Here is a 23744-nt window from a genome sequence, read left to right on the forward strand (position 1 = left end):
GAAATGGGCAGGAGCATACAGCATCATATGGTATTCTACCAAGCAGATATGGCATTAGTAATGTAAATAACCTAAACAGCACAGATCATAGTGAAATGAAAGAAAATGATAAGAGCTGATAAACCTTGTGTATTGTTACCTTTATTTTTTAAATTTTATTTATTTATTTTTTTTGCGGTACGCGGGCCTCTCACTGTTGTGACCTCTCCCGTTGCGGAGCACAGGCTCCGGACGCGCAGGCTCAGTGGCCGTGGCTCACGGGCCCAGCCGCTCCGCGGCATGTGGGATGTTCCCGGACCGGGGCACGAACCCGTGTCCCCTGCATCAGCAGGCGGACTCTCAACCACTGTGCCACCAGGGAAGCCCTGTTACCTTTATTTTTAATATGCTTGTTTTAATTTTAAGTTCACATAATTTATTTTTTATTTATTTTTATTTTGTATTGGAATTTAGTTGATTAACGATGTTAGTTTCAGGTGTACAGCAGAGTGATTCAGTTTTACATATACATGTATCCTTTTTCAAGTTCTTTTTCCATTTAGGTTATTACAAAGTGTTGAGCAGAGTTCCCTGTGCTATACAGTAGGTCCTTGTTGGTTATTTTATTTTATTTTTTTAACTTTTTATTTTACATTGGAGTATAGCCAATTAACAATATTGTGATAGTTTCAGGTGCACAACAAAGTGACTCAGCCATACATATACACGTATCCATTCTCCCCCAAACTTCCCTTCCATCCAGGCTGCCACATAGCATTGAGCAGAGTTCCCTGTGCTATGCAGTAGGTCCTTGTTGTTTATCCATTTTAAATATAACAGTGTGTACATGTGGATCCCAAACTCCCTAACTATCCCTTCCCCCCTGGTAACCAAAAGTTCATTCTCTAAGTCTGTGAGTCTGTTTCTGTTTTGTAAATAAGTTCATTTGTATCATTTCTTTTTAGATTCCGCATATAAGGGATATCATACGATTGTTATCTATTTTAAATATAGCAGTGTGTACATGTCAATCCCAAACTCCCAATCACATAATTTAATTTTTAATAATGGGTATGTTTAACAACTGGCCTAAATCCCTAAAAATTTAATGATCAGCTCTCACGAGCCAGCATAAGCCCGCACCGGCACACGAGTACTCAGAACAGTTGCCATTGCAAAGCAGAAAGAATTCAGGGACGTGGGCACAGCGAGCCTTCCCTGCATCACAGCCCAGTGAGGCTACAAATCCAGGGCCCCCAGGAGCCAAGGGACCCCACAGAGCAGAACTGGCAGACCCTGGGAGGATGAAGGCCCCTGCTCTTCCAGTTGCCCCACTTCCAACGTGTAAACCCCTGAGGGGTTTCCTCTGCATTTCCTCAGGCCCTAAGCTTCAGCTCCTTAACCCCTTTCAACTTAACCGTGACTCTCCAGCTAACACAAGAAAGCTCAGGGTTCTTTGCTGTGCCAGTGGCAGCCTGGCAGAGCAGGAACGTTCGACAGGGTCCCACGGCTGACTTCTCAGATGCCAGCTCCGCCACCAGCCAGCAAAGTGACCTTGAACAGCCCCCTTCACCTCATTTCCCAGTTACTGTGAAAAATGAGGGGGTTGGATGAGGTGACCTGTCTCATCCAGGTTCCTCGCTGCTCTAAAACCCCATGTTGGCTGCGATGACTGAGGGCTTCAGAGAAGATCACGAGTCATGTCAAAATCCACTGAGAAAAACTCATCAGACCACAGAGTGGTGTGGCTTCCCAAGCCTGAGCTCTCTCTCATCTGGGAATACAGGGGAAACATTTCTAATCCTGATGAAGGAAAGATCTGGGCTCTGGTCCTTCAAGGATATGTCGAAGTGCAGCTGCCCTTGAAGGTGGAAAATGCTCAGAGCCAACTTAAGTCCAGTCCTTGGCTGCAGTCACAGCCTTTGTTTATTCTGCCTCATCAGGTTCTTTATAAACTTGTCTCCCCAGGTGATTCTTTGCCATTGGGAATCCACCCATCTTTTGACAGACAACTGTATTGATGGAACATTGCTTGAAAACTTTAAGGTTTAAACAAGTCTCCAAAAAATAGGTGAAGTCATGGGTGATAAGTGAAAGAGGAACAGTGCAACACTGCCAAGGGAGAAACTGGTGAATGTTATCCAGCGCTCCAAAGGCGTTCTTATGCCCATGCGTGTGTGTGTGTTGTCACCAGGAATAAATTCTGCAGCTGTGGATCTTGGTATGGCAAGCTCGCCTTGATTTATGGGTATAGCTGCAAGTTCATAACCACCAATCCAAGGGAGAAGGAGGGAGAGTGGAGAGAGAGAAGGGTTGGCAGAAGTGTTTTATGAGTTTCATGTTTAATGCTTTTAACATGGTGCCTCGTTCTCGCTTCTAGAAAACACTTAGCAGACACAAGCCAAAAATAGATGGCTGTCCATAGCCAACCAAATCCATGAGGGGGTGAAGGTGAGGGATATGTGTGTGCCCATTGTCGTGGTTGTTTATAGTTGTTTGTATCTCTGAGCTGTAGGAGAGTATTTATTTTACAGTAAAAACTGTGAGCTGTGATACTTTTATACTTTTTAACCAGAGTAAGAGAAGACACTGCAAAGCCTGCAAAGCTTGCTAGCTCACTCTCTCTCTCTGGCAGGAGTTTCTTTCTGACACTCTCTATGCACTCTCTGGGCTGATTCCTGGTCAGCTATTCCACATCCTATCCTACTGTACATGAGGCATGAACCAGGTGCTTTCAGAGCCATAGACATGCAGTGCATCCTCAAGAAACTTGGAGTAAGGTAGATGGAATATACAGATAAGACCACATTTATGAAGCTTTCTATAATAATAACAGCCACTTCCTACATGACAGGCACTGCTGCCTCGTTTAATCTTCACAACAGTCCTCTGAAGTCAGCACTATTATTGCCTTGTCCACCAGCAGGTGACCTTCCTCCACCATGAATATTCAGACTCACAAGATGACCAGAGGCCGCCATGGGCGCTGGGTCTTTTCAGAGAGATAAAAGGCAGAGCCACAGCCTGCCAGCAGGGCCGCGTCACACCTTCTGTGAAGTCCTTACTGGTACACATGGCAGTCTATCCAGATGCAGATGGAAGATGCCCCTCGGGCAAAGATGGGAGCTGCCCTGGAATCAAAGCTCTTATAACGCTCCCTGGACACGCTCCCCAGTTCTCTGCAAGGGGCATGTTCAGGGGCAAGATCACGGCGCTCAGGAAGCCCAGAGCTCTGGCTTCCTAACAGGTGTGGACAGATGGTTTCTAGCTCCTCCCACTCCAGATGTCATTTACCAGTTGGGGGGGTCAGTCTTAATATAAGCAGTGTTGCCCTGTAGCATGTTTGACTTACCGTCTTGGCAGGTTACCAGAGTTAACCAAAGATCAAAGTCTCTTATAGAAAGGGAAAAGAGGTATGGTAACCCTTTATCTACAATTATTAGTCCCATTTTTCAGAGAATAAAGCTGAGGCTTAGAGAGGTTCATCAACTTGCCTCGAGTCACATAGTAAGTCACACAGCCAGCATTTGAACCCTGGCCTGCCTGACTCCAAGTCCCATGCTTTGAACTAAGATGCAAGATGTAAATTTTTCCTTCTATTCCATAGCATATCTGTGTTGATTTTCCTATTTAAAAAACTAACTTAGGGCTTCCCTGGTGGTGCAGTGGTTAAGAATCCGCCTGCCAATGCAGGGGACATGGGTTCGAGCCCTCGTCCGGGAAGATCCCACATGCCATGGAGCAACTAAGCCCGTGCGCCACAACTGCTGAGCCTGCGAGCCACAACTACTGAAACCCATGCTCCGCAACAAGAGAAGCTACCGCAGTGACAAGCCCACGCACCACAACGAAGAGTAGCCCCCGCTCACTGCAACTAGAGAAAGCCCGCACGCAGCAACGAAGACCCAACACAGCCAAAAATAAATAAATAAATTAAACGCATTGAGGAAAGAAAACCTAACTTGAATGACCTACACTGAAAACACTTGGTCTTCCTGGAAGAAGCAAAAGTTTAGCCTGTGGTTTCACCCACTCCCTGGTGCACTGCATACCCCAGTTGAAGAAGCTCAGCAGTATGGCAGTTAGCAGTTGTACTTGGAATAATAAACGAAAGCACCAGTTCCTGCTTTTCTCTATAGTCCAGATTTTGAGTAGAGGTTTATGAGGAGGGAAAAAAGAAGTTTTAAGAGCAACAGAACCAACTTTACATCTGAAAATAAATGAGTACGTGGCTGCCGGGTGCAAACAATTCTGTTTTACATTGTCATTCCTTTCTTCTTTTTAAATCATCACCATCTTGTAGCACAAAACCGAAGAGCTCAAGGCAAAACTTGTAGCTTTATTACAGTTTGGTTCAACATATAAAATCCAGTTTATGCATATAGATTATATTGCAAAAGCCCTTTAAGAAATGTGCCAGCCATGTTCCAAGTGTAAAAGTAGACATTTTAAGACACTGTAACTCTATTGTAACATTTTTTCATTGGGTGTTTGAGCAACTCAAAGCTTTTACCAGGCATGAGAGCTATCTGCTGACTTACAAAACGCCGCAGTGTAATGAAGACAAATACAAAGGAATTTTGTAGGCAGAATGTGAAATGGGTTGGGTAAAATACCATGTTTAAGCGCAATGGAATTAGTTTACGATGAATTGTATTAAAATAGTCAAAGCACAGTTGGTGAGAGGGTGGGGTACGGAGGGGAGTTGAGAGGTATGGTTATGGTCTGGTTCTTCGCTTAGGCAGTGGGCACAAGTGTATGTTTTTTTCACCTAAACATTTTCATATACTCTATTCACTAGGCTTTTCATCGCAGTTTTCAAAAATGCATTTGACATTTGCTCTTTAGGTAGGGGATACCATTTCATAGATTGTTTTGAATCTCTTAGTACATGAATTTATGAAATACTAGTTTAAACAGTGAGAAAAGAACAAAGTTTGAATATAACTAGCATAGGAGAAGTGTTGAAAGAATAACTTTGAAGTTTCCGAAGTGAAACTACCAAGAAAAGTCACCTTTCCCTTTATGAGTAATAAGATCACAACATGAACAGATCTTTCTCCGTGATCTTCCTCCTGGTACAGTGCTCGTACCCTCTTATTGAATCTGCTTGGGCAGGTTTGTTCAGTCATTTGATAAATGTTTGCTAAGATGGGCCTGGCAGCGTGCTAGCAAAGATGATAGGGACTCGGGTCCTTCCTTTTCAGCTAATGGCTGGGGAGACAAGACCTTCAGTCAGCCTAGGAAGTGTTAAAAACCCAAATAATATGAGAATCCAGAGTACAAAAAAGAATCAAAGTTTTCATGAAGCCGTAGATGTTCAGTGGCACAAACAATAAATACTACCAACCTACAGATGAAGGAAGTCCTCTGGAGCTGGGGGTGGTTGGGGAACTTCGAGAGCAGGTGTACTTTCTGAGGGTCGAGAGGACCTTCCCAGAGAGGCAGTCTTGTAACTGAAGGCAGTGTAGTGAGTACGGAGTCTATGTGTATCCATTTCCTGCACAGAGGGTTTGCCCAGGGAAGAAAGGATCCTGACTTTGAGGAACTTTAAAACAAGGAGCTAGAAGATAATTTCATCATGTAGGAAAAGGGCAACTGTTGTGAGTTTTTGAAGTTGGGACCTGTGAATAAGCCCCTTTCCCAGGGTGGAGCGCCTGTCAAACTTGAGTTCACTGTCATAATCCTCCGGCTCTGTATATGGTCCTGGTTACTCATAAATGGTCCCTTCCACTGTTGCTGCAGGTTCATGACAGACGCTGCCCGCCGAGAGCAGGAGTCCCTAAAGAAGAAGATTCAGCCGAAGCTCTCGCTGACCTTGTCCAGCTCCGTGTCTCGAGGGAATGTGTCCACGCCGCCTCGCCACAGCAGCGGAAGCCTTACTCCCCCCGTGACCCCGCCCATCACCCCCTCCTCTTCATTCCGCAGCAGCACGCCAACCGGTGAGTGGCTTGGCCCGTGGGGAGTGTGTGTGTGTGTGTGTGTGTGTGTGTGTGCGCGCGTGCGCGCGCGCGTGGTGTGCTGGGGGCCGGGGACAGATCATGATTCAGAGCCACCTCTTCTTTGACCCTTTACTGGTCCCTATAGCGTTTGCTGATTCATTCATCTATTTATTATGGAAGAAATATTTATAAATTATCCTTTATAATATGCATGTGATGATGGTTTTACAGATATGTTTTCAAGCCTTTACTGTTTGTTATGTATGAAGTGATGCAGTGTCTTGGATTTGCTTCGGTCAAGTTGAGAAGTAGATCACACAAGATCGATTGTATGTTGTTTATTGCCATGTGCTGATTATTGTTGAAGCTGGGTGACGCATACATAGGGGTTCGTCATACCATTCTCCCTGTTTTTGCTTATTTAAGAAATTTTCCATGAGAGGATGATTAATTTTAAAAAATTAGAGTGCCTCCCATGTGCCCGGCCTGAGCTATAGTAGTGAGCCCAAGGAGACCCCTCCCTATTCTTCCTGATGGACTGAGGCCTAGTGGAAGATGTTGGCATTTTAGGGGGCCAACGAGAACACTCCTTCTTGCCTTCCCCTCCCAAATGGAAGCAATTTGAAAAATAAAACAAGACTCGGAGGTGAAGATTAAAATTGACTTTATTACTGCATAAGGCTAAACTGCAGAATAGAGCTAGCTAGCATCTGTAACAACTGTCTTCCCTGAGTTGAACTTATTCCCAAACATTCCTTCGAAGCTTGCCTGCCTGGGAGCAGACCAGAGTGCGCCCAGGCCCTGAGCTGAACATGCTCAGAACCTTCTCCCAAGTAAGAGATCCGTTAAGTCAGCAGTAATAGAAGATGGTAGAAAGAGGCTGGAAAGGTCCCCTCCTCTTCTTTTTTGCATCTGAGCACAGGGAATATATTTCCCCTCACTCCCATAGGGGTATAGACAGGCATTCATCCAATAAATATAACATTGTAACCATAAACTCGCTATATGGAAGAACTCAGTGATAGGAGAGCATACAGAGAAGGGCTTGACAGGGTCAGGAAAGACTTCCCTGAAAGGTAAGTAGGTAAAGAGGGAAAGAAGGCGCATCCAACCAAGCAGACAGCATTTTTCAAAGGCTCCATGATGGGGAGCCTGGCAGGTCCCAGGTACTGAAGGTCGACCAGGTGGTGGGGTGTTTGTTAGATGAGGCCAAGGAGGTCTGCAGGGACCAGGGCACTTAGGATGTCATCCTAAGAGCAAAAAGAAGCCACTTAGAATCACACCATCACTTCAGCAGCATTGCCCCTTGACCATGGGTGAAAATGTTTATTTTTCTCTTACAGTTTATATATTTCTCTTTTATCCATCTCCCATCAAGGGAGGTGACCGCAGTCATATTTCAGTGTTTCAGAATATAACTTTCACAAAATAGTAATTGGGAAAAGGGATTCCCTAATAAGTTTGGGGAAATGTTGGGTTAGACAAAAGTAAACTGGTTTCTTCAGTACAGGGCTTTAATATATACATTGTTATTCTCCAAGAGGAGGGTTTAGAAAGCTTTCCAAATTTAGTCGCTTTGATTAGAGGACCTCTTTTTCTAGGGGCATCTCTGGGGGCTCATGGTTGGCAGATACCCTGTGTTCCATCAGGACTGGACCTTTTGAAGACAGGATAGGTGCGCAAGGCAGACAGACTGAGTTCCTACCGAACTTCGCCCGTTACAAATCACTGATGATACCAATTACTTAGTTTCTGTGCGAGAGTTAAACGTGATAGATATGCATGCCTTAAACACTCAGTAAATGTTCGTCTCTGTGGTCCAGAGTCTTCAACCAGTTGCTTCAGGAACAGAATCGGAGGTCATTCTATAGAGGATGAATTGGTTTCATTTGTGTTGGGCATTTGTCCCTTTCTTTAGATAGACCACCATGTTTCTCTTACATTTTATTTCGTGAAGATTTACTTTCCAGCATCTCTGCGTAACATTTACTGTGTAGATCTAAGGAATGCCATGATAGTGTAGTGTAATTCTTCAATTCTCTTTTCTGAGTATTTCTATGAATATTTATTCATATATAATGTGAATTATGGGGGCAGTTTTATACCTGGCTGTGTTTTATACCTGACTTAATATGGATTGACTCATAGCGAGCACCAGATAACCATGACCTCCCCAATTAATAATGGGAACTTTAGAACCCCATGAAAATAAAGACATTTTAAAAGTGAGAGTTTATTATTTTTCATGTAAGAATGTTTGGAAGAAATGGAATCATTTCCTTTCCTTCAGACGTAAAGAAATCTTTCTGACACCTTGTCTATTTTAGCAATTTCCCACTGAGAGAATTAATATATGTTGTGGTAAAGATGTATCATTTTCAGTCTGTCAGCATCATTGGTAAGTTATTTGCTGCTTGAATAACATTCCATGTAAACATCAAAAATTAGCAGGGGAAATGGTTTCTTAAACCCTACCCTGTACCATTTTGACTGTATACATTTTTCAATGTTTGAAATGTTATTTTACCTGTAGTTAGAGAGAGCGGCTTATTTTGCCTGACTAATGTGGTTTCAGTCACTTTCATTGCCAGGTTATAAGTAGTTTTCCATGTTTCTACCTACTAAATTCACTCTTCCAAGTTTCATATTCAGGATGCGTTCCTGGTGCAGAAGTAATAGTCATCTTGCAGAAAATTTCATTTATAAAGTATTCTTTAAAATATACTGTCTTAGTATGGTACTGGCACAAAAACAGATATATAGATCAATGGAACAGGATAGAAAGCCCAGAGATAAACCCACGCACATATGGTCACCTTATCTTTGACAAAGGGGGCAAGAATATACAGTGGAGAAAAGACAGCCTCTTCAGTAAGTGATGCTGGGAAAACTGGACAGCTACATGTAAAAGAATGAAATTAGAACACTCCCTAACACCATACACAGAAATAAACTCAGAATGGTTTAAAGACCTAAATGTAAGGCCAGACACTATCAAACCCTTAGAGGAAAACATAGGCAGAACACTCTATGACATAAATCACAGCAAGATCCTTTTTACCCACCTCCTAGAGTAATGGAAATAAAAACAAAAATAAACAAATGGGACCTAATGAAACTTAAAAGCTTTTGCACAGCAAAGGAAACCATAAACAAGACATAAAGACAACCCTCAGAATGGGAGAAAATATTTGCAAATGAAGCAACTGACAAAGGATTAATCTCCAAAATATACAAGCAGCTCATGCAGCTCAATATCAAACAAACAAACAGTTCAAAAATGGGCAGAAGACCTAAATAGACATTTCTCCAAAGAAGATATACAGATTGCCAACAAACACATGAAAGGATGCTCCACGTCACTAATCATTAGAGAAATGCAAATCAAAACTACAATGAGATATCATCTCATACCAGTCAGAATGGCCATCATCAAAAAATTTAGAAACAATAAATGCTGGAGAGGGTGTGGAGAAAAGGGAACCCTCCTGCACTGTTGGTAGGAATATAAATTGATACAGCCACTATGGAGAATATTATGGGAGGTTCCATAAAAAACTAAAGATAGAACTACCATATGACCCAGCAATCTTACTACTGGGCATATACCCTGAGAAAACCATAATTCAAAAAGATACATGTACCACAGTGTTCATTGCAACACTGTTTACAATAGCCGGGACACGGAAGCAACCTAAATGTCCATCAACAGGTGAACGGATAAAGAAGGTGTGGCACATATATACAATGGAATATTACTCAGCCATAGAAAGGAACGAAATTGAGTTATTTGTAATGAGGTGGATGGACCTAGAGTCTGTCATACAGAGTGAAGTAAGTCAGAAAGAGAAGAACAAATACTGTATGCTAATGCACATACATGGAATCTTAAAGAACGGTACTGATGAACCTAGTGGCAGGGCAGGAATAAAGACGCAGACGTAGAGAACAGACTTGAGGACACAGGGCAGGAAGGGGAAGCTGGGATGGGGTGAGAGAGTAGCATTGACATATATGCACTACCAAATGTAAAATAGCTAGTGGGAAGCTGCTGCATAGCACAGGGAGATCAGCTTGATGCTTTGTGACGATCTAGAGGGGTGGGATAGGGAGGGTGGGAGGGAGACTCAAGAGGGAGGGGATATGGAGATATATGTATACATATAGCTGATTCACTTTGTTGTACAGCAGAAACTAACACAACACTGTAAAGCAATTATACTCCAATAGGGACTTCCTGGTGGTGCAGTGGTTAAAAATCTGCCTGCCAGTTCAGGGAACACAGGATTGATCCCTGGTCTGGGAAGATCCCACATGCCACAGAGCAACTAGGCCCATGCACCACAACTACTGAGTTCACGCACCACAACTACTGAGCTCACGCACCACAACTACTGAAGCCCACGTGCCTAGAGCCTGTGCTCTGCAACAAGAGAAGCCACTGCAATGAGGAGTCCGTGCACCACAACGAAGAGTAGTCCCCACTCGCCACAACTAGAGAAAGCCCGCGTGCAGCAACAGAAGACCCAACGCAGCCAAAAAATAAATTAAAAAAATTTTTTTAAATTATATTCTAATAAAGATATATAAAAATATATATATACTCTCTTGACTAGACAGAATTAGATCTCAGTTTCATCCTAGAGTTTCAAGTATTTTTTAAGGATTCTAGAACTAAGATTTATTTTGCAATTTCTAAACCCTAGGGGAATCTTCTTTTCTCATTTTTTCCATTTCCTATCCTCATTTTTTTGTGTTCTTTTTTAATGTACTTTAAAAAAGTATTCACTTAAGGAAAGCTTAGAATGGTTTAAATTGTGGGTCAAGAATCTTTTCTATGAAGGACCAGATAGTAAATACTTCAGGCTCTGCAGGCGATGGGGCCTCTGTTTCAGCTGCTCACCTCTGCTGCTGTAGCAGGAAAGCAGCTATAGAACTATGCGAACAAGTGGACATGGTGTGTTCCATAACACTAAAAGTTTTTGTGGAACCTTATTTACAGATTTGGTCCACAGGCCATAGTTTGCCAACCCTGGTTTAAATCACAGAGATAAAGAATTAAAGATAGGGGACTTCCCTGGCCGTCCAGTGATTAAGACTTCGCCTTCCAGCGTAGGGGGTGCGGGTTCGATCCCTGGTCAGGGAGCTAAGATCCCATATGCCTTGGGGCAAAAAAGCAAAACATAAAACAGAAGCAATATTGTAACAAATTCAATAAAGACTTTAAGAATGGTCCACATCAAAAAAATCTTTAAAAAAAAAGAATTAAAGATAAATGTGATCACTATGTATAAAATAGTCAACAAGGCCCTAACTGTATAGCACAGGGAACTATACTCAATGTTTTGTAACAGCCTATAAGGGAAAAGAATCTGAAAAAAAATCTATCTACCTATCTATCTATCTATCTATCTATCTATCTGTCTATCTGTATGACTGAATCTGTTTGCTGTACACCTGAAACTATCACAACATTGTAAATCAACTGTACCTCAATTAAAATATATATATATAAATAAAGATAAACGTGATTAAATTCCCTGAAAATAAAGTATTAAAACAATTCATACCATTCTCCTTTAAAAGTAATAATAATCTAGAGTATAACTACTGAGAAGGAAAGGCAACTTAGATTTTTTACTATATATGCCTATGTATGATTATTTAATCCTAACACCAACCCCACTGAGACAGCATTATTAATTCCCATGTACAGATTGAAGAAATAGAGGCTTAATAAGGTTAATTTGCACAAAGTCCCGTGTCTGTCACTTCCAAAAATGAGGTCTTTCCAGTGTACTCATACTTTATTTCCACATTAATCATTATTATATTAACACCTTTTCAAAAACTTCATTAGAGATACGTTCGGTAGATTACTCCTTTCTGCCCGTGCACGCACGGTAAGCACTGCTGACGTCTCCCCCCTCCACTGCCGTCATGTCTAAGTCAGAGTCTCCCAAAGAGCCCGAACAGCTGCGGAGGCTCTTCATCGGAGGTTTGAGCTTTGAGACAACCGACGCGAGTCTGAGGAGCCACTTGGAGCAGCGGGGACCGCTCACAGATTGTGTGGTAACGAGGGATCCAAACAGCAGGCGCTCCAGAGGCTTCGGGTTTGTCACGTATGCCACTGTGGAGGAGGTGGGTGCGGCCACGAATGCAGGGCCACACGAGGTGGATGGAAGAGTGGTGGAACCAAAGAGGGCCGTCTCAAGAGAAGATTCTCAAAGACCTGGCGCCCACTTAACTGTGAAAAAGATTTTTGTTGGTGGCATTAAAGAAGACACTGAAGAACATCGCCGAAGAGATTATTTTGAACAGTATGAGAAAAATTGAAGTGACCGAAATCATGACTGACCGAGGCAGTGGCAAAAAGAGAGGCTTTGCTTTCGTAACCTTTGATGACCGTGACTCCGTAGACAAGATTGTCATTCAGAAACGCCACACTGTGAATGGCCACAACTGTGAAGTAAGGAAAGCCCTGTCTAAGCGAGAGATGGCTGGTGCTTCATCCAGCCACAGGGGTCGAAGTGGTTCTGGAAACTTTGATGGTGGTCGTGGCAGTGGTTTTGGTGGGAATGGCAGCTTTGGTCTTGGAGGAAACATCAGTGGTCCAGCTGGCTTTGGTGGCAGCCACGGTGGCGGTGGCTGTGGTGGCAGTGGGATGGCTATAATGGATTGGGTAATGATGGAATCAGTTTTGGAGGTGGTGGAAGCTACAATGATTTTAGCAATTACAACAATCAATCTGCAAATTTTGGACCTGTGAAAGGAGGAAACTTTGGAGACAGAAGTTCTGGCCCCTGTGGTGGTGGAGGCCAATACTTTGCCAAACCCGAAACCAAGGTGGCTATGGCGGTTCCAGCAGCAGCAGGAGCTACGGCAGTGGCAGGAGGCTTTAATTACTGCCAGGAAACAAAGCTTAGCAGGAGAGGGGAGCCAGAGAAGTGACGGGGAAGCTACAGGCTACAACAGATTTGTGAACTTAGCCCAGCACAGTGGTGGCAGGGCCTAGCTGCTACAAAGAAGACATGTTTTAGACGATACTCATGTGTATGGGCAAAAAACTCGAGGACTGCATTTGTGACTAATTGTATAACAGGTTCTTTTCGTTTCTGTTCTGTGGAAAGTGTAAAGCATTCCAACAAAGGGTTTTAATGTAGGTTTTGTTTGTTTGTTTTTTGGCACCCATGCTGTTGATTGCTAAATGTAATAGTCTGATCATGACGCTGAATAAATTGTGTCTTTAAAAAGAAACCAAAAAAACCTCATTAGACCTTCAGCCATTTAGCTGCCCCAGTTACTACTTCTAAACCTAAAATACAAAAATACATTAAGATAGGAACTGTGGTTCACCTTCATTCACAGTAACCCTCACTTTTACCCCCACTCCATCCTTCAAATAGCAGGTCAGAACTGAAGAACTTACCAGTTTAGTTTAGTCAGGGTTTTCTTTAAGGGTGAGTTGGAGCTGACTCCAGGGAGCCAGCTATTAAATATTCAGGCTTGCAAACCAGCTGTTAAAAGCTCATCCTGAAATTGTCCATGGGCTCCACTCTAGAGACCCTGATCCAGTTGGTGGGTTGGGCATTGGGGTTTTTTTAAACCTCTCTCTAGGTAATTCCAACCTACAGCCAGAGTTGGGAAACCACTGCTTTTAAATGGGACCCCTCTTGTCATAGCTGTGTGTTTTCTTGCCTGGGTTAACCTGTATTCCACTTTGCTTGGAGAACAGTTACTGTAATCTACTTGCTTAGCTTCCAGACATGAGTCCAATGGGACTGAACAAATGCTTACTTATGTCTTAGTGGCGCAGCCGTGGAAAGAGTTGGCTGGATTTCTGGTTATAATAGCACTGCACAGTCTCTCCTGGAAAATATTTGCATATATTTTTTGGCCCACTTGGGAAAAATTCAAGTATCAAACCAGAGAAAGGTACCAAAGGAAATTAAACCAATTTTTTTTGTTTTCTTGTTTAGGCGGCCTATAACGACCATGAAGTCACAGATTATATCTATAAATGTGTAATTGAAGTTTCTGCATGGTGTTGTTTCATTTCATATTCCTGTGTCTCCTGCTATCTGGCCTGAGAGTAGACCTTTAACATTCCTTTATAGTTCTGGCAGTAGGTTGCTCAGATTATAACATTGTGCAGGTCTCCGGAGTTACTAATAAACAGCAAATCATTTTACAAAGTAAAGTATTAATTTTCCCCTCAGGATGGAAATGACTCGTAGAACTGACAGAATTAGCTTGACATTTAGAAGCTTTGTCTGAGTGGAGTTGAGGTGAACTCCCCCCCAATCCCTTTATTTGTAGAAAATGAAATACACCTAAACAGCCTTACTAAAGGCAGAAAATCTGAGAGGAAAAGATAACTAAGGTGAGGTCGAAACTAACATAATTCCCCCCACCCACCCAAAAGAAGAGAATGAAACAGAAGGAAAAAGCTCAGAGAGATAAATCCCATCCTGTTTAATGGCGGAAAAAAAGAAAATTGAAATATTTTAGCCTGACTGAATTTTGTGACCCACTTATAAAGTCCTGAGGCCAGGCTTTGGTATTTCTAACAGATTCTGCCCTAAAGAGTTAAGTATGTGGACAATGCCTAAAAAACATTCTCTACACTCTTCCCATTGAGAAAATGGCCTTGATTTATATTTCCCTTTTCACATAAACGTGCTGTCTTAAGCTGGAGAATGACTTCATGGTGCAGTACTCTCTGGCTTGCGTATGTATGTGCAGGGTCACTAACACACCCTTTCCTGGCCTATGACTTGTTTGCTTGTTTGTTTATATACTGCTTTGTTCTAATCACTGGCCTTTCATCTTCTTCATTGATTGACTTGTAAAATTTTTATCCTGCTTCCTGAGTGTTATGGTCCAGTCTTGTAGCTAATTTGCTTCCTTCCCCACTGCATTATGCGGATGCTTATTTTTAATGTCTTACTACTCAAAGCGTTGGTTAGAGTAAGGATGGCAACGACGAGATAGTACTTCAATTATTTTTCCTCAACTACATCACTCATAAGAGACCTTCCCAAACAAAACATTTTCTTGACTTGAAGAAAGCAATCAAATCGATGCCGATCTGTAATAATAATAGATTATATCTTTATAGTGCACAAAAACATTCACATCACCATTTATTAACACCACTTTAAAGACAAAAGAGATCGAGGCTCATCTAAGTGAAAACTGGCCCGAGTTCAGCAGTCCCTAAGTGAGTGGCCCTGTTTTCCACAGCACCAGGATGGGGTATCTTCTCATTTCATATAATTTATGGAGCATCTATTTTGTTATAGTCACCGTTCCAGGTATTGGGAGTACAAAAAAGCAGAAGGCATAGCCCTTATGGATTAGAACTTAACATCTCTTAGTAGAAGCAGGTTATACACGTGTAGAGCAGACACTTAATGAACATGACATACACACAGGTGGACTAAATTACTAGCATGGATGATTAGCTAGACAAGATAGAGGTACACATAGGGTCATTCTTTCCATACTGTTTTAGTGCAGTTACAATCTATATATTCACATCCACAAAATGTCTTAGAAATTGTAAGGCAATGTAAATTCCAGAGCAGTTGGAATAAGGTGAAATCAGTGGGAAAGTGATTGGGGCACACAATTTTAGAGCAGGATCCTTATGGTATGTCAGCTTAAGGAATTCGTAAGCAGACCCAGATATGTTGACAAAAGGGATTCTGTAAACCTGGAGTTTTCTGGGCCATCTTCTAAAACCCTGGGAACATAGAGGTAAAGTGGTGAGAGCTTTTGGCATCAGAGGGATCTGGATTCAAATCTTGCTTCTGCAGCTTGAGAGGTAGATGGCCTTAAACCTTTGTAAACTTGGCCTCCTCATGTATACGTTGGAGACAATGCCTACCTCCCCATGAGGATTAATGTGATAAAGACAGGGACGGAAACAACTGCTTGTGTTAACACTGTCTCTACTTGAACCTCCAATTTAGAAAGGACATTAGCTCTGAAAGCCCTGTTCTGCATCCGAGGCACCCAGTGTGTTCAGGAACCACCGGGTCAGTGGTGGAAATGGCCGACATGTCAGGCTGTCAGGGCTTCTTGAAGTAGCTCTACAGCACGTTCAAAACAAAACATTTCGTGCTCTTAACTGAATCCTGCCCTTTTAGACAGTATTTCACCAGCCCTGGCCAGGACCACTTGTGCATGTTTATTTTTTGTCTGTACTAACCTCAGAGAAGATTGATTCCAGGAATGTGCATTACTGGTGGCATTTGCTAGTGATGTGCTTTTGGGCATGGGCATATTTTCCAGGGGAAGGAGTCATATCTGAGAACAAAAATGACACTATTTGTTATCAGAAATACAGGAGCATTTTAAGATAACCATTTTATGACCAGAGCTGGTAGAAGTAAAAGCGTTAGCAGGTTTACAAATTTTTATAGTTTGTCTTGTTGTTTTAGTAAAGGTAGCGATAATAACCGTTTTAATTGTGGAACTTCAGAGCGTGAAGAAAATGGAATATTGGATGTTTCTAGCAGATACACGCACTTATCAACGAGCTCTCTCCCCTCCCTTGTTGAAGGATGCGCCCACATAGGCCCAACCGCCATCACTATCTGGGGGAGGCACCGTCTCGGTCAGATGCCCCACTGAACATCTCACTGATAAGATATGTCAAGGTCTTAGAGCCATGTAAAGGGCATCTCAAGGTCTTCAGGACCAGTGAGTTTTGAGTACAGTGTCCGGGAAACTCCTTGCCCTCTTTCCTATGAAGGGCAGAAAACATCCTCAAAGCTGCTCTGAGAGGAGAGGGCATCAGATATCACTGTTCCTCCACCCGGCCAAGGAGGGAGAGCCCTACAGAGGTCATATAGGTTCTCCAGGGCGTCAGGCTTCAAAACCAAAGTGATGTTGGCCGAGCAGTGCCACTCTAGGTATTTACCCAAAAGGAATGGAAGCATACGTCCACAAAAGACAGGTGCAAGGATATACAGGGCAGCTTTATTTGCAATAGCCCAGACTGTTAACTAGGCCATCTCCAGGTACACGTATAACCAAATTGTGATATGTCCATACAATGGAATACTATTTATAGTGATTTAAAAAAAAGAAGAACAAAGTACAGTTACACCAAAAAAAAAAAAAAAAAAAAAGAAACCACCATGGATGAGTCTCAAAAACATTATACTGGGGACCTCCCTGGTTGCACAGTGGTTAAGAATCCACCTGCCAATGCAGGGGACACAGGTTCAATCCCTGGTCCGGGAAGATCCCACATGTCGTGGAGCAACTAAGCCCGTGTGCCACAATTACTGAGACTGCATTCTAGAGCTCACGAGCCACAACTGCTGAAGTCCGCGTGCCTAGAGCCCGTGCTCCGCAACAAGAGAAGCCACTGCAATGAGAAGCTCGTACACCGCAGCGAGGAGTGGCCTCCTCTCGCTGCATCTAGAGGAAGCCCGCGCGCAGCAACAAAGACCCAACGCAGCCAAAAATAAATAAATTTATTTAAAAACAAAAAACATTACACTGAGTGAAAGGAACCAGACACCAAAGAGTACATATGAAATTCAAGTAGCGGTAGCTGATACGTAATGATGGAAATCTGAATAGCAGTGGACTCGGGGAATGTGGGGAAGGGTCGCACCCAAGAGAAGTTTCTGGGCTGATGGAGATATAGTCCATATCTTGACTGAAATGTTGGTTACACAAAGGTAGACATTTATCAAGCTAACTGAATTAGACACTTAAGATCTGTGCATTGGATTTACCTCAGTTAAAAAAAAAAAAAGTTGTTGGCCCAGGCAGAAATGAGGAACCGGAGCCCACAACTTCCACTCACTCCTTGAAAGAGCAAAGAGCATTTCCTCTGCTGTAAACAAGCCATTTAAGAACAAAGGAAGTAAATACACGCAGTAGTTTAAGAAGAAAATCTCTGGAATTTCCTCTCTGTTGAAGAAAGACAGCAGAATCCTTTATTCTCAGCTTTGGAACTCTGCAGAAACGATAGCAGCATGGTCAAATAAAACAATTGCTACACTTATTAAATGAAGAACTAGTTGCCAGACACTGGGTCTCAAGACACAGAATCAGTGTTTCCGATAGAAAGTTATAGCATCTGGGTCTTCCAGTATCCAAAATATTTTGCTTTCCATGAGACAGTGAGAATTTTACAGGAGAGAAAATTAAAGCTGCTCAGTTTCAGCCTGCATCAGGCACATCCTCTGAAACTCTAAATAAGCCCCGTTTCTATAATGGGCAGCCACCTAATAACAGCTTATCTTCAGATTTAACATTTGCAGTGACAAAAAGGCATCAACAGTTTATCTTCTAATGAAAATATCTTCGAGTCCTACCATTTTGGCAATACCATGCTTAATCATTTACATTTAGTTATAAACGTGAATTTCATCTCTTCTCTTAACTGTGTTATTGTTTAATCAAACTCAATAAAAATATGTCCACTGTTAATTCCCACAAGAAATCTTGACAGTCTTTATGTCGTGTTTCACCTGGCGCTAGAAACATAGTTCATGGCATGGTTTTGGCCCTTGATCCTTGTTGCTTTTTCTTTGTCCCAGCAGGGGCTCTGCACTGGCCAAAAAATATCACGAAATATCACAAGATAGTTATTTTAAAGGGCACACTCCCTACCCCCCAAAAGAATGAAGTCTCTTTAAGCTAGGGTCCAGAGCTCATTCGTATGCCAGCTCCCATCAGTACACACTTTCACTAATTTTCCTCTGGAAGCAAGTACCAGAACCGAAATATGAGTGCTAAAGAGAGCCACCCATTGTAAGCATGGAAAACGTGCGGATTCCACTGAAAACACAAACAAGCAGACGCTCAGCGCTGCCCTGCGCCTCTACTGCGAAGGTGATGGGGATTTAACACCTGATGAATTCGTAGCCCAGCCAAATGTGTGTGTTTCCAAGGAACCCCTTTCATTTTCCTTCCCGTCTAAAACTCAGCATATTAAAATCAGAGAAGCCCTTTCATCTTCGTGGGTATCATAGCAGCAAACTTATTTTAATGTCTTTTCCATGTGGGTCTACTTTTAACAATAAAAGGATCCCCAGGCGCACACAGCTGCACCGCATTACAGACAGAATCTGCAGAAAAATGGGAATGCTTTAAGCTAATTTGTTCTTGCCAAAAAGAAAATCCAGGTACAGAATCTCCCTGCTTCTGTCCCCGGGCTTTGTTCATACTCCTTGGAAGGGCACTAGAAGGGAAGTGGTATCTGACAAGAAGGGAGCAACGGGCTGCTGGAACCTTTCTGGTACCTGGAAAGGAAAGGATGCTGGCCACGCACTCAAGCCCCTTGCCACCAAACTTACATAGTTCCTCCTCGGGAAACGGGATGCTGGTGATAATTTACATTCATCAAAACAGCAACAAGTTGGCTTGATCTTATCAGATCAGAGATGTGTTTCATACTCCACTGGACTGAATTTTTCTTTAGCCGATTCAGGCTCTCTTTGGTATGGAAACACACATAGAAAATCACCCCTGAGAATCTAAAGTTGGTTGGGAGACCAGTATATAGGAATTTGAAATCTAATCATGCCATGATGTGCTGTGTTTTCTACCTAGATACCTGATTATTACTTCTTTTTTTCCTAAAGGCAAAAAAGGTAGCCAAGGTGTTCCAGATGCTTACACGTCCAAGAACAAGTCACTCTCAGGGAACCCGCTTTTCCTCTTGTCAAAATAATTTTGAATAAAATAGCTAGACAGCACCCGTCATTGCCTACCAGCTAAGACATCTCTTTGCAGCCTGGGTCTGGGAGGATTTTTAGTTTTCAAATAGATATATTTTTCAAAATTACCATAATTTTCAAGTAACAAGAAAAAATACATGTAAAGCAGATTTCTTTTATAGCAAATAATGAAAATGGTACTTTCCACGTGAGCTATCGCGAGCTCTCTCTATGTTATATAACTGCATCCTAGTCAACATCCTCGTCACAACTTTGACTTGAAACAGTTGCATAGGGAATTCCCTGGCGTCCAGTGGTTAGAACTCTGTGCTTTCACTGAAGAGGGCCTGGGTTTGATACCTGGTCAGGGAACTAAGATCCCGCAAGCCACAGGGCACGGCCAAAAATATTTTTTAAATAAAATTTAGAAATGTAAAAAAAAAGAAAGAAAACAGTTGTATAGAATCTTAAGCTCAGGGTGGAAAGAACCTTGACATGATTTTCTATTGGCTGTCCTCTTCCAGTTCCTGTCTGCCAGGCAGAAATGTACGGTGTGTTGGGAGATTTTTATTGACATATATACACTAATATGTATAAAACAGATAACTAATAAGAACCTACTGTATAAAAAATAAATAAAATAAGTTCAAAAATTGAAAAGAAAAGAAAAGAAAAATGTACGGTGTTACCCAGGCTGAACTCCAAGGCCCTAACAATTAGCAGGACCAATGCCAGGCATTCAGTGTAGGATGATGTTTTTGAAACACGATCATGATCCTGTATCTTGAACAGGCCCCCAAGTGACACCCTTAAATGACCACTTTCTAATATAAGAACTTTGCATAAAGTTCTAGGCCATTATTGTGTTGACAGTCTCCCTAAAATTCAACCTGGTGAAGTTCATTTTGGCAGAGTATGTTGTTGCTACCAACAGTATTTCCCTGCCATTAAAAGGAAACAGTCTTTGAAAAAAATGTTTAATTAGAGCCACTTGGTTTCAGTAATATATGTGTATATAATTTAGAATATGCTATGTTGTACCTAAAGGAAAATTATTTTCGTAAGACTAACGAAACTTGACAAATGATGAACTTTTAAAAGCATATAATTAAAATGTTACAGCTCCGTTGTGAGTGAGGTGCCAGAGGGCGCCCGCCTGGAGATGCTTGTGACGGGCTAGGCGGGTTCCTACCGCCACCTGTGGACAACACACCTCAGCCTGGAGGGTTTTTTCCCCTGGGAGATGAATAAGACCTTTTTGGAAACTAAAACCATAAAATTAAAGTTATGAAGTAACTATAAGTATAAAAATTGGAATTAAAAATAATTTTTAATCAGAGTTTCTGGAATAACTATAATAAACATGCATTACAGAAACATACTATGGGTAACTAATACATGGTACTTGGCAAGTAAATAACAAATGGAAAGTTTAGTAGAATCCAGTTAACCCATTTGTAAATAATCTATAGGGCTGTGTTTCCTAAATAAGTAATAAATATTCCAAAGAAGATTTTTTTCTCTCTCTCTTTTTTTTTGGCTCATAATAAAGATCTATTTTCTGGCATCATCAAAAGAGGAAGGTTTGCCAAGACCAGAAAGCTTGTCCTTTGCCATGTAGGAGCCCTTTAGCTAAAGCTATAAATGTGGCATACTGAATGAACATTGTCATTTTAGTTCTGTCAAGCAAGAACGGCAAACTGGAAAATGAATTATGCTATATTGGAAAGCAGGTTCATTTTCATGGTAGCTGTGCCTCTTTAAAAATAGCATCTCACAGCCTCCTAGAATTTCTGTTCACTTTGTCTGTATTTTCTATTATAGAATAGTATATTTTGGAAGGATGACAGGGCTGAAAACTGAATGGATATTTTCTCGGAACATTTTGCCTCTTTTGTCATCTTCCAGAAGACGGCAATCTGTTGGTCCTTCAGAGTGATATCAGGCTCTTGTCTAGAAAGTGCTCTGAGTGGCCTGAATTTATTAACCTAGTAAACCATATTGTTACTTAGGTGCCTGGTTAATAGTTGTTGTTGACTCTTCTCACTGACAGAGCAAGATACTAAACAGAATCAGTTCTGAATGCCGCTTCTTTGCAGGCTGGTAGTAAGTCATCTTCCCTCGCCCAGAGGAGCTCCAGGACTTAAAGTTGGCTCAAGGGACCGGAGGCTGGGGTGACTAAATCTGAGGTCCTGGGTTTGATTCCCATGTGGGCCAGTTCACTTGGCTCCATCCTCCAGCCCTGAACCATGCCCTTGAGGCTGGTTGAACGTAGTCCCTTCAAATCTCTCAGTAAAGAGATGGTGGAGGCCTGGTCAACACAGGTAGGGTGAATCAGGCTCCCAAAGATTTGCCTTACTCTCTGGCTTGGCCCAAGGGGATCAAGGCCAGTGTAAAAATATGGTTATGAGAAAAACCAACTCGGATAAACAACAAGGTCCCACTGTATAGCACAGGAAACTATATTCAATATCCTGTGATTAAACCATAATGGAAAAGAATAGGAAAAAGACTATATATAACTGAGTCACTTTACTGTACAGCAGAAATGAACACATTATACATCAACTATACTTCAATATTAAAAAAAAACCTCACAGTGCATGTCTGTGAAGTAGTCTGAATGGCCTCAATTTATTCAGTGACAGAGCAGCAGTATTGCTGTGACATGTTCATCTCCATGGTCCCTTGTGTTCAGTACAAATGCCCTTAGAATAGTCAAAAGAATAGGAGACTGACAAAGACGAATTGGTAAAAGTAAATGTCTTAAGACTGGGGCGGCCTCAAACCATTTTGGTACTTGTTGCCGAGAGAGGGCAGAGATTCTGTGACTTGGATGGAAGGGGGTCCGTTCCACTTCCTGCTCTCTTTAAAGTGATGGTCAGAGAGCAGCTCCCTCCCCTCGCCCACCCGTGGGAGAGGATTCCTGGGGGAGTGGCTTCATTAGCTACGTTGTCATTCCTTAACACCCCTGAATTTCGGAGCATTACTGCCCCAAACTCCTCCTGATGAAGGCAAGCAACAGAGGAAAAACAACATGCCATAAAATAGCATGAGATCTTTACACTGTGGAATTTTAGAACCAGAAATATGTGTCAAGATCACCTTAGCTATTGTAATTTGTAAGTTATGACCAGCAATTTTTAAAATAAGGAAAGAAAGAAACAGAAAATATGGTGTTTCACACTTAGCAAGGATGAATATTATCTGAGGAAACTTGTAGTTTTGTGTGTGTGTGTGTGTTATTTTCTGAGTGGTGATATAAAATGTTTATTTTTTTTACCAGATCATGGTCAGAAAATTTGAAAGCCAGTGACCTAGACTCACCCTTTCATACAAGTGTAGTGTCAAGCCCAAGGTCATGTGGCCCAATTCGGTCAAAACAGTATCAAGACCCAACCTGCCTGATTTCCATTCTAGTGCTTATTCCTCTCAGTCACACTCCAGCCAAGGCAAAATACTGAGTGCGTTCTCATCATCAGTTGTGCTGTAATCGTAGTTCTTCATTCACCGGACCTCATCAAACCGTAGCCATACAATTTCTTCTGGGCCTGCAGATCCCGGAATGTTCCCAGGTTCCCCATTGCCAGAAAGAACACAGGGTCCTTCACTAGAGCTTAACCACAAAGAGGAAGAAAAATGTTCATGTTTCGGTGTGCCCTTTTTTTTTTTTTTGGTAGAGATTTCTCTTTGGTCACTTATCCATCTTAGGCAGTAACTGAGCGCTCAGCACGAAGACCATCATTAGATACATCTGAATAAAGTAAAGGTGGGAAAAGATACAGTCTATACCCTGAGGGACTCCAGGGAAAAGAGAAGAAACTGTGTCACATCAAAGATACCAGTGAGAAAATTGTGTCTGATATTAGTGCAAGATAATATGAGAGCAGACGGGTGCCAGTGGCAAAAAAGGCTCCTGTGTGGGGCAGGTGTGGCCTGGAAGGGCTTCTGGACGTGATCTCCCACCAGAGATGTTTTGTGTTTGGATGTGAACCTTGGGGAGTGCAGGCTTCATTTCCTTCACAGAAGGCCATTTTTTCCCTCCCAAAGAGTCAGCTCACCAGAACTCAGAGATTTCAAGACAGGTGTTTTCTCTCGGCTCTGTCCTGGGGTAGGTGAAAATGATTTCTTC

At 42.2% G+C, this 23744-nt stretch overlaps 1 protein-coding gene and 1 pseudogene across 1 annotated transcript in view; both read left to right on the plus strand.

Moving 5' to 3' along the window:
- Window positions 1-23744, plus strand: part of JAZF1 (JAZF zinc finger 1) — a 338185-nt gene that overhangs the window by 282948 nt on the left and 31493 nt on the right. The window contains exon 3 of the mRNA XM_030857417.3: window positions 5725-5921. Within this exon, the coding sequence (XP_030713277.1) occupies window positions 5725-5921 (197 nt within the window). The remainder of the gene's footprint in view (window positions 1-5724; window positions 5922-23744) is intronic.
- LOC132597854 (heterogeneous nuclear ribonucleoprotein A1-like) lies at window positions 11862-12823 on the plus strand (annotated as a pseudogene).

The sequence above is a fragment of the Globicephala melas genome, chromosome 9 (assembly GCF_963455315.2).
Source record: "Globicephala melas chromosome 9, mGloMel1.2, whole genome shotgun sequence".
Classification (NCBI taxonomy): Eukaryota; Metazoa; Chordata; class Mammalia; order Artiodactyla; family Delphinidae; genus Globicephala; species Globicephala melas.